This window comes from Panicum virgatum, chromosome 7N (assembly GCF_016808335.1).
Source record: "Panicum virgatum strain AP13 chromosome 7N, P.virgatum_v5, whole genome shotgun sequence".
In the NCBI taxonomy this organism is placed as follows: Eukaryota; Viridiplantae; Streptophyta; class Magnoliopsida; order Poales; family Poaceae; genus Panicum; species Panicum virgatum.
In genome coordinates this window covers 23,240,297-23,259,797 of record NC_053151.1, presented here as the reverse complement: position 1 = coordinate 23,259,797, position 19,501 = coordinate 23,240,297, and the positions used below count along the sequence as shown (strand labels likewise).

Below are 19,501 nucleotides of genomic sequence, written 5' to 3'. Positions count from 1 at the left end.
GGGGAAGGGGGTGGCGAGCTGCCCATCGCGACGCGAGAAGAGAGCAGCGAGAGCAGGGGTCAGCGGTCTTATTCAGTTAAGTTCAATCTAGCAACACGTAAGTGTACTTCTCACTTGGCAAAACTGTAATTTGGTCGTCTGGCAAGAAAGACAGAAGTTCAGGTATAGAGAAGCAGATTGTTGTTTTTTTTTAAAATAAAAGACAGGAGCTCCACCGCTCTACTAAGACGATAGAAGCAGATTGTTTCTTGCTCTGAATTTTATGAGCCACGATGAGACTGAAGAACATTTAGCTGTTGTTAGGGGCACCGGAGATGGATTTTCATGGCCATATATAGCAGGAAACATGTACATGAAATACCTTGAAGGGAACAAAACTAGATACGCAGATGGATGAAAAAAAACAACATAACATGTTGTGAACAAGCAGACAAATAAACAACATCTCATGTCAGACGACCTAGATCACAGATTCTGAACTTTTTCTATATCGGGGAGGGAAAAGGCCATGCATGCATCTTCACTTCTCGAACTTCGCGTCCCTTTGTTAACAAGGGGCATAAAAAAAAATCTGATCCAGAGCTCCCACCCTGATGACGCCGTGGAACAGCATCCCTGTTTATTTGGTCCTAGCTCACCTCGATTTGTTTCAGCATGCATGACAGCTCAACCACCAAATACAGTGAATCAAGGGTACTAATTTTCAAAAACACATCATAAGCCTGCATACTTTAGCTTTAATAATAATATTTACTGTCGTTTGTCAAAATATCTTCTTTTTCAGAAATGATACATCAATCAACAAGGCAACAAACACTACTAGCTAGCCTTCAAGCCTACTTACTACCACTGAGGAATCAAAACCATCTTCTTTTTTTACAGCGAATCGAACCAGAGCACAAGCGTAGAGAAATACTAAAGTAGAAAAAAAAATGCTCCAAGAAACAGCAGCAACTTCCTAGTCCATCTACTCCTACTACTACAGGAGCGAGGCAGCGTGCAGCTCTACATGACGGCGCAGGCGGCGTTGGGGTTCTCGTCGCTGAAGGCGGCGGTGTACCTGACCTCGGTGGACGAGGCCCGGGCGAGCGGCGCGGCGGCGGGGTCGGCGACGACGTTGCGCACGTAGCCGGGCGGCGCCTTCTTGTCGTAGGCGCCGGGCGCGTAGGGGTGCGCCACCACGTCGTACGGCACGTAGGGCCAGGGCTCCACCCGCTTGCCCGTCCGGCGCGCCACCCGCCGCATCACCTTGCCGGCGTCGACGTACCCGGCCACCGTCACCTTGTGCTGGCGCGGCGCCACCTCCACGGAGCTCACGCCCTCCATGCCCTCCAGCGCCTTGCGCACCTTGCGCTCGCACCCTTCGCAGTCGATCCGCATCTTCATCTCCACCGTCTGCCAGCGCCATCATCAGGACTCGATCGATTAACAACAGATTGACTAACAGATCTCGAGCGATTCAGTCGGTCGGTCCGTACCTGGAACTCCTTCCTCTTCTTGAGGTGCCGGCGAGTCCTCGGCAGCGCGCAGAACACGGAGACGACGTCGACGATGCCCATGGCAGCTCCTGGATTAACAGATCTGGTTCTGTGTTCTACGTGAGTGATGAATGCAGTGTGAGAGGAGAGCTGGATGCACGCCGCATCCGTCTCTGATATAGGCAGCTTCTCCAGTGACTACATCCAGTGCGGGCACGACACGTGGACTTCCTTTCTCTTTTTTTTTTAAGACGCTCGCCCGAGGTGGGTGAGAAACGGCGCCTCCGCGCCTGCCGCTGGGGGCCGGTGGCGACGGTGGGACCCACACGCCGTGTAGGGCAGGGCCACGTGACATGCCGGATGGCTAGGTGGTGACGGGTGACGCGCCCGGCGCGAGGGCCGCTGTTGGAGGCGGGGCGGGGGCGGTCAAGCTTCGAGGGAAGCTGCGTCCGGGCGCGTCCGTCTGCCGACTGCCGACGACGAGGCAGGCAGGCAGCTGCCAAACCGGCCAAAAATAAATGGGCTCAGCGGACACGTGTCAGTCACCATGGACTACATGGTTTGTAGGAACTAGAAAGTTTCCTTTCAAATTGTCTTTTTTCTACTTCTACTAGAGTACGTACATGTCATCCTGCCGTTTTGGTTCAAATAAGAATTTACCTTTTTCTCAGTAAATGATACTAGTATCGAGTAATTTAAATGCGTATATTATTATCTAGGGCTTTACCGGGCTTGCTATCGGAAACAATTCCATCAAAAGAAATAATCTCGCCCTGGAATCAAAGATGACGGATGCACTCTTGAACTGTGTGGATCATCATCAATCAGCTGCTTTAAAAATTGATGTTGATATTTGTGCATGATAATTGCGGTGAATTCCTTATTATCTGCAAGAGTCACCAAAAACGACCAGATAGTATAACTTCACGTGTGATAGACCAGTTTCAATGGAAAGTAGCGTTGCACAGTTATCAAGACTGTGAACTAGGTAATTGAGCCGGAGGAGTGTTATAGTGACGATACTTCTCTCACATCCCATGACACGCCCCTCCTCCTTCTTCATAATAATTATGCCATGTCAACAAATTTAATGTTCATAACACTCATGGGTACATGTTGCATTTGCTATTTATTTGTTAGTTCAAATGATCTGTCATCAAATCTGTAGAATACCTCGTATTTTTTAACAACAGAATGCCTCGTATTTTGGGATAGATGTATCAAGCATATAAGTTTAGTTAATTTGTGTCAACAATCAAACATTATGATTTCGTGCATCTTGAAATCTGGTTATCTCATATATATATCTCAGATAGGTGTTCACTAGGATGGTTATGTATATATCTACCGTGTAGTGGAGACATCTGAAAGAGGAGTTGATATTGAAGTATGGTGGATGTGTCTTTCTTGCAACCGATACCTCAAGAACATCGGAGACATGTAGCAGCCTAGTTCATGTACACAGCGTGGAACATTTGGAAGGAATATAATAGAAGAGTTTTTGAAGGGAAATTGATGATAGCTCCGTTGGTTTTTGGCTGCTTTCCGGAAAACTTGGGCCTGCGACAAACGGGCTCTGAATTTTCCGGTTCAGTAGGTGTGGCCGGCACGGCTCGGCTCGTGCTTATCACATAGGGGTGTGGCTGAGAGTGGCCAAGTGCCCATGCTCGGTGGTGTGAGCTGACACGTCCGCATGCAGCTTTGCCGTAGTTTGTTTTTTCTCAGCTTCTGTCACGTCTAACGATGAACGGTCCTAGTCATAGTTTGATTTGCGGCGCTTTGTTTAGATCTTTACGATAAATTTTTTAACGTATTTGGACGCATATTTGAAGTAGTAAACATATAATAATAACAACGTAACAAATTACTGATTCCGTCTGTAAACTGCGGGCCTAATTGATTCATTATTAACAAATATTTACTGTAACACTATATTATCAAATCATAATGCAATTAGACTCAAACGATTCGTCTTGCAATTTATACACGAATTGTGCAATCAGTTTTTCATTTTGTCCACATTTAATACTTCATGTATCCATTTATATTTTTTTTGATGAGACATGTATTAAAATATTCCATGTGATATTTTTAATCAAAAATTTATGGAATCTAAACAAACCCGTGAGACTGTTTTCGATGGAAAGTCACGATGCACCGTTGTTGGGCCCGTGAGACTGAATATGAGGGCAGCGCTGAGTCCAAGAGGCTGGATTAGATATGAATGGGCTCTCTAAATCATTAAAAAAAATATTCCACTTGTTACATCAAGAGAGGGGTTGCGGCACCTCATAGCAATATATGGTATTTGTGGAACCGAAATGGCCCATCATGGGGATGAATGAAAGTCATTAAAAATTTTCCAAGAGAACAAAGCCTATATTCCGAACTCAACATAATACGTATCTTTTCTAACCGTCAAGGTGACAAAGCCAACTCGTAACAAGCTCACCCTAGAAATAATTAGAAAAAGCTTGACGAAATGTGAAAGCCAAAGTCAAATTATTCACTCGAGCAAAACTATCACTAAAACTTCACTTGACCGAGCATGCGACGATTTAACAGTGATTAGCACATCTCAAACCAAGCAGAAGCAAATCAAACCAAGCAGAACCAAACCTTAACAAAAAGCCAATCAAGAGTCTATACCCCTACCATATGGCGGGGGGCCTACCGCCCGTCTACGGGGCGGGTGACCCCCTGCCGCCCCGTAGACGGACGGTAGGGACCTATATGTAATTAAAATTTGAGTTCTATTGCATGGAGCCCCCTTCTGCCCGGTGGAGGGGCGGCAGGCAAGCCAACCGCCCGGCAGGGGGGCGGCAGGCACCCCCAATATAAAAGCTGAGGTCCCCCCAACACCTGTATTTGCATTAAACAACATCCATAGAGGGAAAAGAGAGAGACATGGTGTGAAGGAGGGAGTTGCAACAGCGAAGTCCTAGCACTGGGAAGCGCTCATCGTCCTCATCGTCCGATGAGTCCCCACATTGCTCTATTATTTGTGCATCATGGTCTTCTTTCTCCATGTCCTCCACAATTCTAGGTATCCGCTTGCCTTCATCTGCTAAATCTTGTGGTTCTGGAGCTTGTACGTTCTCTTCTTCTTTATCCTCTTCCAACTCTTCATTCCAGTCATATATTGGGTGTGTTGATCCTTCACCTAAATCACCGACCTTCTGGTGAATCTGAATTACTATTGCAAGAGGCCACCCGCTTTGAAGAGTTGCGTGCATGTAATGTTTCCATTCTTCCGTACTACTTATAAGCGTCAACTCCCAGAAATCCCCATTTGTTTCCCAAGAAGTCACGGTATGAACCGTAATCAAATGGGTCTTTGGGTTCATATTGAACTTCCCGTGAAGCCATTTGCGTATGGAACCAAAACTCCTCTCTAGGTGTTTATCTAGACTGCACTGTCTTCGTTCCAATGCTGATAGATTTACTTCATAGGAATCACGAGTAATTCTATAGAAATCACCGTAATGAACTTGAAACACCACCTTGCTCGACATATCTGGTCATTCAAAGGCTTAATTTTAATTAAACCAGTTTCAAAAATTATGGTACGGCTTCAATTATAACCACTAATCCGAACCCTAAGCGGTTACAATTATAAAAAATACTAATCACAGAATTATATATATATAAAATTTAGAATGACAAAGTTGAGAAATATTGGTTACCTGCGGTTCGGATCTAAAATTCGGCAGGGCTTCGCTGTTGCAACTCCCTCCCTCACCCCACGTCTCTCCTTTTTTCCTCTATGGATATTGTTTGCTGCAAATACAGGTGTGGGAGGACCTCAGCTTTTATATTGGGGGGAGCCTGCCGGCCCCCTACAGGGCGGTCGGCCTGCCTGCCGCCCCTCTACCGGGCGGCAGGGGGCCGGCCGCCCCGCAGACCTGCCGCCCCTTGCCAGGCGGTAGGGGTATAAAACTGTAAATTGTGAAACCAAAAATATATTTCTCTAAAAAATGTTTTTAAAAAATATAAAAATAGAAAAAAGGCTCTGGTGCAGACCTTGCTGCGAGCGCGTCGAGCGCCGCCGCTGGCCTCGCGTGCGCAGTGCGCCCCCGCGCGCGCTGCGCTCCTCCACTCGCCGCCGTCCGGTGCAGCTCGCCTCGAGCCTCGCGCCGCTGGCCTCGCCCCGCCTGGGTGAGTGCCTCTCGCACGGCGTCCCGCTCCAACGCTTCCCTGGCTTAAAAGGAAATAGGTCGGGAAGAACAAAACCGGAATCTCAAATCAAAGATGCTCCTTCACCAGTCGATAGATCCAAACGAAACTCAAGCTACAGATGCGCAACCTCCGAAAAAAACTTTATAAAACGGAGGAGTAAAACTCGCGAATCGGAAATCACTCATAAATCCAACCAAAAATCGCAGAAATAGAAAAAAGCTCGGGATGAACAAAAGAAGCACGAGATAGTTCTTTGATTGCTTCATGAGGTCCGATTAGGGCAGTTCCAATGCAAAAAAACTATGAGTAATTTCTACTACATAGGATATTGTATCAAAAACTATTCATCTCAATGCAAAATTTGTTACCAGTGTCCTCGTAAAAAGTAGACCAATCATTCATCATGTTTCCCTTTCTAATCTCCGGATCCTCTATGCAGAAACCATACAGGGACCTGAAGCGAGCGCGTGAGCAAAAGAAGCTAAGTCCACCGACACAGAGCGAGCTCGAGAGGAGGGGATTTGAGACGGTGCAACCGATCTGGGGTGAGAGAGGAAGACACGACCTGGGTCTCCCCGACGAGAGTTTCACCGACTTCGTTTCTTCTCGGGGAAACAATTTCTTCCTTTTTTCTTATCTCTCTTCAATTAATCACTTGATGTATCAGCAAAATATTAATATAACAACCTAATTAATACACATAGAAACTGCTATAATTGTACCATTGGGAGTGCTCTTACAAACCACTACTAGCAACAATCAAAGTTATAATGACAAAAAACTCAAATCAAAGAGCCACTCTTCCCTAATTATCTCACAATCAAATGAGAGGACCTCTAAAATGAGAGATGCAAAAGAGGCAAAACTGCTCATCATCCCGTCCACATGTATATAGGCTCGGCAAATGACCAAAACATCCTTACATGAAGCACTTAACCCAAATATCCCCGATGGCTAAAACCGTCCAAGTTTTACTTATACCACCGGACGGACACGCCGTCTTCACGACTCCGTTTCGCCTCGACGCAAGTTTTGCGATGACGATATGTGCCCTCCGCAACTGCCATCCGGACGCACCTTCGATTTTGAGGCTCAAACCGGTAAACCTGTTGCCGCTCGGTTTTGAGGCCCAAACTGGTAAACTTACCACCTCTGATGTCGACGCCTGTCCAGCCTCCCGCCAACTGTCACAACACTTTCAAGATCTTTCGCGCTCCCGGCGCATGGGCAGCCTACTCGAACTGGCCATCGCCTTCCTCCCTAACTTGACCGACGACTTATTCATCATGTCCATATACTCTTACTCTTCCGTGCACCAAGTGAATTGTCGATGACTCTGCCTGGACTCCTCGGGTCCCTCGGTCCAAGCCTACTTGTGTCCATCCTTCACCACTCTTGGTCCATCGGTATGAACCTTTCGCTCGACCTTCACCGCATCCGTCGATCGCGGCGTCGCATTCTACACCTGCACATCACGAGCCAAGAGATACATCAGATCAAATTTACATAATGTTGACAATCACTTATCATCTAAAGATGACCACCATGGATCCTCAGTGTTCTGTATTTTGGTAAACATGGTCAAATCCTAAAGGTAATAAGTGAATAAGTGTTTGTAAATTTTTTTCTCGGTGCGGCCGCACCGAAAAGCCACGACATAGCTCCGTCCCTGACTGTATAGAAACGAACAAAACTGAAAGCCATGATTTGGAAACTAGTACAGATTTTTTATTTTGACTTTCTTCTTTTCGGACATAATCCTATGCCAAATTCATCGGCCGCACTTACGTGGGCCTCGGCCAATCAACGAGGCAGCTTCAGCCTTCAGCGGCGACTTATGGCGGTCGCGCATGCTACTGCTTAACGGAGGAAACTATCATATTGCTTAGCAGGGACGGTTGTCTGTCGGGGTACAAGTGGTTGCAGGGGCCATATTTGCAGAGTTCACAAGTGGCGTCCTGCCGTCCTCAATTAGATTCTTCATCAGCAGTAACAAGAAAAAAGTTCCAAATAATTGTGAATAATCTAGTGTTGACGAAAATGTCGACCATTGGAACAGAACGAGGAGAAAGACCTACTATCTGCCTTCTGGGTCTTGAGTAATAGTTACATCATTCAGACTACAACTCTCAACAACAGTAGCTGATTCCATTGCTTTGGACACTCAGGTTGAAGTACGCCGGATGCTTAGGCTCAGGTAGAACCACACTCTCACTATTTAGCGCGGCAACAACGTCTGACATGGTGGGCCGATCGTCTGCATTCTCTTGGACACACATTAGCGCGATGTTAATGTACCTCCTAGCCTGTGCGTTGGTGATATGCCCAAAAGCCCATTATCACAATACGGTTTAAAGGCTCAAGTGGATATTGATCCAAGAGGGATTAGGGTTACTAATGGGCCTATGAGATAGAAGCCCATTAGTACGCCCTATATATATGAGGGAGGGGCTAGGGGTGGCGATGACCTGAGCCGCGCCACCTCCCTAGCCGCCGCCCCTCCCTCTCTCTCGGCCGCCGCCCTTGCCGTGCGTGCGGTGCTAGCACACCGACGCCCGGCGTTTCATCCCCGTACGTATGGACTCCGTGGAGGCGCTGCTGCGACTGCTGCGCTGATCGGCTGCTGGGATCAAGTACGAGGAGCTCGGTTCGTGGGACGTGATCGACTACTTCCTCTACATCGACGCGCGACTTCTTCCGCTGCGCTGCGCGTCTAGTGGTAACGATCTATGATCTTCTACTCGCAAGTATCTTGGGTTTATGCGGTAGTGATGCTAGCGTAGCCTACCCGTTTCCCTACAGTGGTACCAGAGCCATCTTGCGTAGTTTTTGGTCTGGATCTTTTGCATATAGGCGATATGTTGTTGTTGTAGATTGGATCTATTACTTTTGCACGGTTTGATTAGATCAATTGGTCATAAGGGGTTAAAACTGGAGCGAGTTGATTGCGCGGCATATGACAAAAGATTAGTTTGTGTTCTTTCTCTGTTATGCATACGACATGTCCCTACCGGCTGGAATCACCATCGGGACTAACTGTGTGCATAGTCAGCAGATTGAACCAACAGATCAAGGTCATGTGTAGATGCAGTCTTCTCAAGTGCAAAGTTTGCACGGTCAAGGTGATTGACCTAGTGAAAATTGAGGCATTATGAATGGCTCGGATTTGAGGTGATGCGATCACTCTGATGAGATTTTCATAGGGATTCCATAGATGCGATCTGTGTAATTCCATAGATTTTCGGGACCGCCGTTGCTTTCTCGCTGTAGCGGCTTCTCAAGCGCTACTTTGGTAGAACACGTCGTACGCCTAACTTGTTTTTGCAGGGTGTGATGTGAATGGTATGGCCTCAATGTCATGTGATGATGTATGTGATGATTTGTGCGGCCTGCGTGTCGCAAGTTAACACAACCGGGTTGAGGTTGCACCATTATTGTATAACGACCTGCGTGTCGACTTGTGATGTTTGAATCCTCATGTAATTATTTCACTAGCTATTAGATGTAGTAGCTTAGTACCTTTTCATGGAGGCTTCAATCATGATGGCGATGATGATCACCACAAGACAGGACGGATGGCAATGGAGGTCACCTTGGAGCCATGGCGATGGTGCCCATTGTGATGCAAGAGGCCATACTATTCACAATATAATATGATTATATAATTGTGATGTTTATTTTCCTGTCATACTATTCTTTCATGCTTTTACATATGGTGGATGCTTTAATCATGATAGAATAGCTTCCCTTAGAAAAGGTTGAGTTTTTTATGCCTTTTACCAATAGCTGCACCTATAAATTTTGATCGTTGTGTGGTAGGTTTACCAAAGTAGAGTACCCTCAGCTATCACTTTTGTATAGGGTGGATGTCGGACATTCACAAGCATAGTATTGGTTTACTCAGCAAAGCTATCAAAACAGTTTTGGGCTTTAAGGCATAGGGTTGGGGCCGGGGCATTGGATGCCACCCAACAAACAAGAGTCGCATAGAGATGTGATTAGTAATTTGTTACTTACCTGTATCACTACTTTTCTAGCCGTGATGCTAAAGCTCACTAGAATTTTAGTGATTATGGATCTTGAACCACTATATGTCATTAGAGGGAAGATGACTTTGATATAGTAGGTTGTCTTTTGTTAAATCAGTTAATGAAAGTCTTTACATAAACTTAGTGCTGAAATCTTGCTTTACTTTAATGTTGTAGATCATGTCTGCCAGTAACAATTCCGCTTTCAATTTGCGTTCTGTTCTTGAGAAAAAAAAGTTGAATGGAACAAACTTTATTGATTGGTACCGCAACCTGAGAATTGTTCTCAGGCAAGAGAAAAAGGAGTATGTTCTTGAGCAGCCATATCCTGATGATCTCCCTGACAATGCAACTGCTGCTGATCGCAGAGCTTATGAGAAGCACTGCAATGACTCACTTGATGTCAGCTGTCTGATGCTCGCCACCATGTCCCCTGATCTGCAGAAGCAGTATGAGCATGCGGATGCTCATACCATGATCGAGGGGCTGCGTGGGATGTTTCAGAACCAAGCCAGGACTGAGAGGTTCAATATCTCAAAATCCTTGTTTGCGTGCAAGCTGGCAGAAGGTAGCCCAGTCAGTCCTCATGTGATCAAAATGATTGGTTACATTGAGACTTTGGATAGACTTGGTTCTGAACTTCACCAAGACTTGGCTACTGATGTTATTCTCCAGTCGCTCCCGGCGAGCTATGAGCCTTTTATCATGAACTTTCAGATGAATGGCTTGGATAAAACATTGAGTGAGTTGCATGGGATGCTAAAAACAGCAGAGGAGAGCATTAAGAAGAATCCCAATCATGTGATGATGATTCAGAAGGGGAACAAAAAGAGGAAGCGTTGGACGCCTCCTAATCCCAAAGGTAAAGGCAAGGAAAAGAGTTCCGGTGGTGAGTCCTCAGGCTCTAAGCTAAAGCCAGCACCTAAGGCCAAATCTGGCCCTACTTCTGAAGATGAATGCTTCCACTATCATGAAAAGGGACATTGGTCTAGGAACTGCAAGAAGTACTTGGAAGAAAAGAAGAAGAAGAAGAGAAGTGAGACTTCCACTTCAGGTATAAATGTTATAGAAATAAATATTGCATTATCTTCTATTGAATCATGGGTATTTGATACTGGATCGATGATTCACACTTGCAAATCGTTGCAGGGTCTAAGTGAGACTAGAAGATTTGCAAGAGGCGAGTTGGACGTTCGGGTCTGCAATGGCGCAAAGGTTGCGGTGTTGGCGGTCGGCACCTACCACTTGTCTCTACCCTCCGGATTAGTTTTGGAATTAAATAATTATTATTGCATTCCTGCTTTGAGCAAGAACATTATTTCTTCTTCATGTTTGGAAGAAGTTGGTGATTTTAAGATTGTAATTGAGAACAAACGTTGTTCTATCTTTTGCAATGGTATTTTTTATGCTCATTGTCCATTGGTGAATGGATTATATGTTCTTGATCTTGAGGATAAATCTGTCTGTAACATTAATACTAAGAGGCTTAGACCAAATGATTTGAATCCCACTTTTATTTGGCATTGTCGCTTAGGTCATATAAATGAGAAGCGCATTGAACAACTCCATAAAGATGGATTGTTAAGCTCATTTGATTTTGAATCATTTGACACATGTGAGTCTTGTTTGCTTGGAAAGATGACCAAAGCGCCTTTCACTGGTCAGAGTGAGAGGGCGAGTGACTTGTTGGGACTTGTACATACCGATGTATGTGGACCAATGAGCTCAATAGCCAGAGGTGGTTTTCAGTACTTCATTACTTTCACTGATGACTTTAGTAGATATGGCTATATCTACTTAATGAGGCACAAGTCTGAATCGTTTGAAAAGTTCAAAGAATTTCAGAATGAAGTACAAAATCAATTAGGCAAGACAATTAAATTTCTGCGATCTGATCATGGAGGAGAATATTTGAGCCTTAAATTTGGTGATCATTTGAAGCAATGTGGAATTATTCCGCAGCTAACTCCGCCCGGAACGCCTCAATGGAATGGGGTATCCGAACGGAGGAACCGAACCTTGTTGGACATGGTTAGGTCCATGATGAGCCAAGCTGATCTTCCATTGTCATTTTGGGGTTATGCTCTTGAAACTGCTGCGTTCACACTGAATAGGGTTCCAAGTAAGTCTGTTGAGAAGACACCATATGAGATATGGACTGGGAAGCGTCCCGGATTATCTTTTCTCAAAGTTTGGGGATGTGAGGCTTATGTCAAACGTTTGATGTCAGATAAGCTCACTCCAAAGTCAGACAAATGTTTCCTTGTGGGGTATCCTAGGGAAACCAAAGGATATTATTTTTACAATAAGGCAGAAGGCAAAGTGTTTGTCGCTCGCAATGGTGTTTTCTTAGAAAAGGAGTTTCTCTCAAAAGGATTTAGTGGGAGCAAGGTGCAACTTGAAGAAATTCAGGAAACACCCGAAACTGTTTCAGCACCCACTGAAGATCCACGGGATGTGCAAGATGTTGCACAACCCGTAGTTGAGGCACCAGCCCCACGAAGGTCTATAAGGGCACGTCGCGCTACTGACAAGCTCAACCTCCTTATTACGGAGGAGCGCCATGTATTATTGATGGAAAATGATGAGCCCTTGACCTACAAAGAAGCAATGATGGGACCCGACTCCGACAAATGGCTTGAAGCCATGGAATCCGAGTTAAAATCCATGCATGATAATCAAGTTTGGAACTTGGTCGATCAGATTGACAGTGTAAGACCTGTCGACTGTAAGTGGATTTTTAAGAAAAAATTAGACATAGATGGAAATGTTCACATATATAAGGCACGATTGGTGGCGAAAGGTTTCCGACAAATTCAAGGTGTTGACTATGAGGAAACCTTTTCGCCCGTCGCAATGCTAAAGTCTGTTCGGATTCTCCTAGCTATTGCCGCATATTATGACTATGAGATATGGCAAATGGATGTCAAAACCGCTTTTCTTAATGGACATCTAAGTGAGGATGTGTATATGACACAGCCTGAAGGTTTTGTCGATCCTAAAAATGCTGGGAAAATATGTAAGCTTCAGAGGTCCATCTATGGATTGAAGCAAGCATCTCGGAGTTGGAATATTCGTTTTGATGAAGTAGTCAAAGGGTTTGGCTTCATCAAGAATGAAGATGAGCCTTGTGTTTACAAAAAGGCTAGTGGGAGCGCACTTGTGTTTCTGGTCCTATATGTGGATGACATATTACTGATCGGAAATGATATTCCAATGCTTGAAGCCGTTAAAACCTCATTGAAAAAGAGTTTTTCGATGAAGGATTTAGGAGAGGCGGCTTATATTCTGGGTATTAGGATCAAAAAGGCTAATTGGATTGAGCCAAGACACGTACATTGACAAGATATTGAATCGGTTCAACATGCAAGATTCCAAGAAAGGTTTCTTGCCAATGTCACATGGCATTACTCTAAGCAAGAGTCAGTGTGCTACGACACCTGATGAGCAAAAGAGGATGAGTACGATTCCTTATGCTTCAGCCATAGGGTCGATCATGTATGCTATGCTTTGCACGCGCCCAGATGTTTCCTTTGCTCTAAGTGTTACGAGCAGGTATCAGTCAGATTCCGGTGAACCTCACTGGACAATTGTAAAGAGTATCCTTAAGTACTTGAGAAGAACTAAGGATATGTTTCTAATATTTGGAGGCGAAGATGAGCTCCTTGTAAAGGGTTACACCGATGCTAGTTTTCAAACAGACAAAGATGACTCCAAATCGCAATCCGGTTTTGTTTTCTGCCTCAATGGTGGGGCAGTGAGCTGGAAGAGTTCCAAGCAAGATACGGTGGCTGATTCGACGACAGAGGCCGAGTATATTGCAGCTTCCGAAGCTGCAAAAGAAGCTGTTTGGATCAGAAAGTTTGTTTCTGACTTGGGTGTTGTTCCTAGTGCGTCCAGTCCAGTGGACCTCTATTGTGATAATAGTGGTGCCGTTGCACTAGCAAAGGAGCCTAGAACAACTAAGAAGTCCAGACATATACTGCGAAAGTATCACCTCATCCGTAACTTTGTTGAGAGAGGTGATGTGAAGGTTTGCAAGGTGCACACGGATTCAAACGTTGCTGATCCGTTGACGAAGCCTCTCCCACAACCAAAGCATGAGGCGCACATGAGATCTATGGGTATTAGATACTTACATCAGTGATTCTAGTGTGCGTGGGAGATTTTGTGTCATGAGTATGTTTATGTAATGATAAATAATTGTTATTTGTTCCATGGATGATTATTTTACATTGATTATCAAGTAAGTGACTTGTTCGTGAAACTCTTTGTTGAAAATGATATAATTCTAAATTATCCCTAGTTTATGTCGTTGTGTGGGACAACAACGACGTTGAGACTAGCACATGCATTAATTGATGATCATGTTTCACGGATCATGGATATGGAGATATCGGATTAATGATGTGGACACATGTTGGTGAACATGGTGTTGGATTGACCCACTCCAAGACAATGTTGGGATTGTTATTTTGTATGTGCCATCAGTTGTTCTTGAGTGTTATACCTACTGGATCCTTAGACCTGAGATCGCCATTGTTTCTCACTGTGTGTAGAGGTGCATCTTGGGGCTGCTAAACGCTACTCCGTGACTGGGTAGTTACAAAAGCAGCTTACAGGTATGTCATGAAACATGGAATGGGATGTGAGCGGATCAAGATGGAATTTGCCCCTCCTAGATAACGGGAGAGATATCTCTGGGCCCCTCGAGATAGTTGGATTTGATAGTGCATGGCCATGCCAAAGTGATTAAAGAGTTAATCATGATGACTAAAGGTTAGTTATGAATAGAATCCACTATTAGATCGAGAGAATGGTCGAGCTATCACAAAGGTGGCACGCATCTCGCTTTGAGCTTGACTGGTATCGTGTGGCAAAGGGATCGGTGTATGAGTATATCTATGGTTCGGCCGATATGATCTTTATGTGTATTTGTGAGTCACTATGCCCTGCTAGGTGCCGCTATTGACTTGTGATTCGGAAATGATTTCCGATCACGACCACCTACACATGAACCTAACGGGTCACACACTTAAGGGGTTTGGAATGTTGGAAAACTTGCATGTATGATTGTCTCTAGTGCAAGTGGGAGATTGTTGGTGATATGCCCAAGAGCCCATCATCACAATACGGTTTAAAGGCCCAAGTGGATATTGATCCAAGAGGGATTAGGGTTACTAATGGGCCTATGAGATAGAAGCCCATTAGTACGCCCTATATATATGAGGGAGGGGCTAGGGGTGGCGATGACCTGAGCCGCGCCACCTCCCTAGCCGCCGCCCCTCCCTCTCTCTCGGCCGCCGCCCTTGCCGTGCGTGCGGTGCTAGCACACCGACGCCCTGCGTTTCATCCCCGTACGTGTGGACTCCGTGGAGGCGCTGCTGCGACTGCTGCGCTGATCGGCTGCTGGGATCAAGTACGAGGAGCTCGGTTCGTGGGACGTGATCGACTACTTCCTCTACATCGACGCGCGACTTCTTCCGCTGCGCTGCGCGTCTAGTGGTAACGATCTATGATCTTCTACTCGCAAGTATCTTGGGTTTATGCGGTAGTGATGCTAGCGTAGCCTACCCGTTTCCCTACACTTCATGCATCTCCTTAGAAATTGATGCTTCTACAAGCTCAAGCCATCTTCCTTCCTCCCACAGGTGCCAGGTCTGCAGAAAGTTCATTAAGCCTTCATGATATGTAGGACTGTGGCTGCATAACAACTTGGAGAAAATCTATAGATACTTACATATCCAAGAAGGTTAATGAAGTCTCCAAATTGGTGAGAACTGGAATTCCGCTTTCCGCTAAGGATCTCAAGAAGTAGAACACCAAAGCTAAATACGTCGGATTTAACGGAATAGATACCTTTATAGGCATACTCTGGAGACATATAACCACTGAAAATCATGATTAAGCAAGAGAAAATGTTATGTCAACATATTAGAATTGTTTGATCTCACAACACTGACAAGTAACAATCTTGTCAAATACACAGCATGTGCTTAGTGCTTACTATGTTCCGACCACCCTTTTTGTGTTTCCTTCGGTATCATTGGAGCCAAAAATTCTTGCAAGCCCAAAATCCGAAATTTTGGGGTTCATATCCTGGTCCAAGAGAATGTTGCTAGCTTTAAGATCTCGATGTATGACGCGCAGCCGGGAGTGTTTGTGCAAGTACAGTAGACCTTGTGCTATTCCTTCTATTATAACACGTCGTTTACTCCAATTAAGTGAACTGCTTTGGTTTTCATCTACACACCACACGGATGTAACAATAAATTAGAGAGTGTATTTGGTAATGAACAAATTTTAATTTTAGCGATGATCAGTTTTATCTGAGCAATGCTTACCAAAGATAAAGAAGTCCAGGCTTTTATTTGGCATATATTCATAGACCAAAATTTTTTCCTCTCCTTCAATGCAGCATCCTAAGAGCCTAACCAAATTTGTATGTTGCAGTTTCGCTATAAGTTCGACTTCATTCCTGAACTCTGTAAAACCCTGCCCTGAATGCGATGCAAGCCTTTTAACTGCAATTTCCTGCCCATCCGATAATTGCCCCTAAAAGTATGTAAGAAAATATATTAATATAATTCTAAGTGTGGATTAATAACATTAAAGTTATTTAGTGTTTACTTTACCAGTTTTGCAAAAAGAAAGTGTCACTGATACATACACAATGTCTTACCAAGGTTACTGGCCTTAAGAAAGTAAATTATATCTGGAAACCTTGTATCATTTCATATGTACAGGGCCACAGGCTCCAAATGGAAAAACAGTAAATAACTGCATAAGTATAGTAGAATGTTCATAGTTATCGAAGACAACGTGTAAGAAATCACTCATGGTCATTATCAGTAGGATTTCATAACCAGTTTGCAGGATGTGAGACGGAACTTCTTTTTGTTTATCTTTCGTTTTTCCTAATTTCAGCATGGAGTTTATTTTGTTTTTCTCATTGAAAGTGGGAGGAAGGTTTTGAAAGCGTGTAGGATAAGCTGCTAGTAGGTAGTCCTTTTCCCATTCCAATGAAACACCGTAACCATGATATTTTGTTAATTATTCCCGCAGCTACAGAGGTTATACATGATATTGTTACTAATAAATACCGTTGTCTGCAGAAAAGGTAAGAGCATCTCCAACAGATTACTCATACTTTGTACCCTAAATATTCTCTCTCTTCATTACCAATAGCTACTTTTGTGTTTTATGTAATGATTGCTACAGTAGATTACCAAAATTCAATCACCAAGAATAGGGTAGAGGGAAAATCCCCTTCATTTAGCTGAGAGAGAGGTGTGTTTTGGTGATTACTAAAAATTTATAGGTAATGGGGATCGGATTGGTAATCTGCTGGAGCACTTCCATCACCAAAACTCAATTTTTTTTGGTATTGGGGAGAGGGTTGAGTAATCTGTTGGAGATGCTCTAAATGCTTGTCTCAGCTAAATATGCTCATGCATGAAGCTTATTTTACCTTATACACAGGGCCAAAACCTCCCCGTCCAAGTCTGTTTCCTTCAGAAAAGTTTTCCGTGGCCCGCTGTAACTGGGAAAGGTCAAAAAGAGTGAACCCTGAACTCTTCTCTTCAATTCTCCAAACCAAGGCGTTTTCTTCAGTCCTATCCATACCAGCTTTGTCCTGCAAGCTCACATTTCCTGAATGCAAAGCATATGCAGAACTATTTGGTATACAGTTTTATGACTCAAAGAGTAGTAAAAGATTACGAATAACAGCATACGCAAAGTAGTACAAACCTTTCTTGCGTCTCCTCACCCATAGAAACGTAATACAGCAGAGTAGAATTGCCAGCAAAGGAACTGCTACACCAATACTCCACAGCTTATTTTTGCGCCCTATGCATAAATATAACACATCATCAAACGAATAAGTCAACAGATATTGCCACAGAAACAGTCTCTTAATTTCAGTCAAAGGCCTAGCTAGGTTTGCTTTCTGAGTCCATGATTCCTTGATTTTAATTATCCCGCACCCCCTCTTCCTCTTATTTTGTACTCCCTCCACCCCAAATTATTAGTCCGACGACTAATAATTTGGGACGGAGAGAGTAAAAACCTTTGCAAAGGTATTTTTATAGTCCATGTATGAAACTTCAATAACAAACAGACCTTTTATAGGAACAGTTTGTTAGACTTATCACGACGACTAATAATTTGGGGTGGAGAGAGTAAAAACCTTTGCAAAGGTATTTTTATAGTCCATGTATGAAACTTCAATAACAAACAGACCTTTTATAGGAACAGTTTGTTAGACTTATCACGAGGATTTATAGATTACGAAAAAATGACTACTCTACCCTTCCACTATTTTTTCTTTTTTTTTATCAAATACGCAGGAGAGCTGCGTATCATTGTATTAAGGAGAAGATGTTAAAGAGTTACAAGATCGCATGGCAAGCCATGCACGACGATGTCCCGGACGCCACCCGTTCCTAATGGTTATATTACAGAAGCAAAACAACTTAGGGAGGGAAAAGGAAAGGAAAAGGGGAGGTAGCACTACTCCTCGCGAAAGAGACGACCAAGGTTCTTGGCTCCTGCCGCAATCCAGTTCTCCCCCTCGAGCTGGATGAGCCGAACAACCATGGGTGGCTGCAGCTCCACGGCATGGAAGGTCCTCGCGCGTTGCGCTCTTTCCATATCTGCCAGGTGATCAAGGCGAAGAGGGAGTACCCTTCCACGATTCTCATGTTAGCTTGTTTTTGTTCTCATGAATATGATGTCAAAAGAGTCCTCATTCTGTCTAAAGTATCTATCCACCAACGTCTTACACGTGGAAGTATCCTTTGGGGCCTTATTAATCTAAACAAACAATCAAAAGCAACTGAAAATCGTAGAATGGCTTACGTACCTCTCTGTTCTTGTGCTGGACCGGCTCGGATTATCGCTGGTGGCGGCTGCGGCTGCGAAAACACTGTGACTGGCGTTTCCGGCGGTGTGCCATTGATCGCCGGTACAGCAGGGGCCAGCGAGATAATACGCAGCATCGGGTCCCCTTGGTAGAAAGGGTAGATCTCGTACCTCATGTTACACCGCACCCCGATCAATCGACCTCCTTGGCTCCCGTCGAGGTACCTAAACGTCAGCTGCGGGAAGCCCCGCAGACACGCCGCGCACTCGCCGGCGGTGAGGTCGGGCGTGCACTGCACCAGGCAGTACATCGTAGGCAGGGAGCTGATGTCCAGGCGCGCTGTCGTGAACCTCTTCGACCTGCTGGCCGCGTCCTGGGACGTGGCGTTCAGCAGCGTGAACAGCATGAGCCTCATGGAGTCGGCGCTCTCCGTGAAGTTCTCGGTGTTCATGAGGATCAGCAAAACATCGTTGTCGGTGGTCGTTGCGAAGAAGTTTGTGTTGGAGAAGCGGAGGAGGCAGGAATCGTAGTACACGGTGGCGTCCTTAGCGAACGCGCAGAGCTGCTGCGCGTCCTGGAAGCCTGTGGCGACGCAGCTGTTGCAGGGGGAGGCGTTGATGTCCCCGCGGCAGAGCGCGAGGGCGTAGACCATGTCCGGGATCGTGCCGGCAGTGCCCGTGGCGAAGAGGGTCGTGTTGGACGAGGCTTTCCTGGGGAGGGCTGCCGACAGCTGATTTAGGTTGGATTGGTAGTTGCTCCCCGCCGTGTAATTGCCTCTGCTGCCGCACAACTGCCATGGTGTTTCGGCATCGGCGAACGGCAACAGGAGAAGGAGCAGCACGATGGCGGCCATGGCGGGAAACGCCATGGAGGATTGGTAACCCGACAGGTAAAGCAAGCAAGCTTCTCGAGTGTTATGCCTCTCGGATGAGTTGTTTGGTTGAACGTCT

General features: G+C 45.0%; 2 protein-coding genes across 3 annotated transcripts; both read right to left on the bottom strand.

Annotated features, from left to right (window-relative positions):
• Positions 1-717: 717 nt before the first annotated feature.
• On the bottom strand, positions 718-1,702 carry LOC120683020 (heavy metal-associated isoprenylated plant protein 27-like). Its single transcript, XM_039965034.1, has 2 exons — positions 1,479-1,702; positions 718-1,395 (listed from the first exon to the last, which is right to left on the bottom strand). Exons 1-2 carry the CDS (start codon positions 1,557-1,559, stop codon positions 1,006-1,008), a joined length of 471 nt encoding a protein of 156 aa, XP_039820968.1. The 5' UTR covers positions 1,560-1,702; the 3' UTR covers positions 718-1,005.
• Positions 1,703-6,331: 4,629 nt separating this feature from the next.
• On the bottom strand, positions 6,332-19,501 carry LOC120681863 (cysteine-rich receptor-like protein kinase 10). Of its 2 annotated transcripts, XR_005678115.1 has the most exons (9): positions 18,552-19,501; positions 17,438-17,536; positions 17,157-17,338; positions 16,030-16,240; positions 15,693-15,930; positions 15,426-15,576; positions 15,274-15,345; positions 7,732-7,969; positions 6,332-7,122 (listed from the first exon to the last, which is right to left on the bottom strand). XR_005678115.1 is itself a non-coding variant. In XM_039963505.1 (8 exons), exons 1-8 carry the CDS (start codon positions 19,417-19,419, stop codon positions 7,787-7,789), a joined length of 2,004 nt encoding a protein of 667 aa, XP_039819439.1. In that variant the 5' UTR covers positions 19,420-19,501; the 3' UTR covers positions 7,598-7,786. The 2 variants fall into 2 exon arrangements, 1 of the variants encoding a protein (XP_039819439.1); XM_039963505.1 differs by lacking the exon at positions 6,332-7,122 and having other exon boundaries at positions 7,598-7,969.

What these genes read in the sequence shown, in the direction of transcription:
- LOC120683020 (XM_039965034.1), bottom strand. Translation starts at nt 1,559, where the DNA reads ATGGGCATCGTCGACGTCGTCTCCGTGTTCTGCGCGCTGCCGAGGACT. An exon ending in AGAAGAGGAAGGAGTTCCAG is followed by an intron (nt 1,396 to 1,478) that starts GTACGGACCGAC and finishes TGGCGCTGGCAG; the next exon opens with ACGGTGGAGATGAAGATGCG.
- LOC120681863 (XM_039963505.1), bottom strand. Translation starts at nt 19,419, where the DNA reads ATGGCGTTTCCCGCCATGGCCGCCATCGTGCTGCTCCTTCTCCTGTTG. An exon ending in TCCAGCACAAGAACAGAGAG is followed by an intron (nt 17,537 to 18,551) that starts GTACGTAAGCCA and finishes ATTTATGCATAG; the next exon opens with GGCGCAAAAATAAGCTGTGG. An exon ending in TCATTAACCTTCTTGGATAT is followed by an intron (nt 15,346 to 15,425) that starts GTAAGTATCTAT and finishes AACTTTCTGCAG; the next exon opens with ACCTGGCACCTGTGGGAGGA.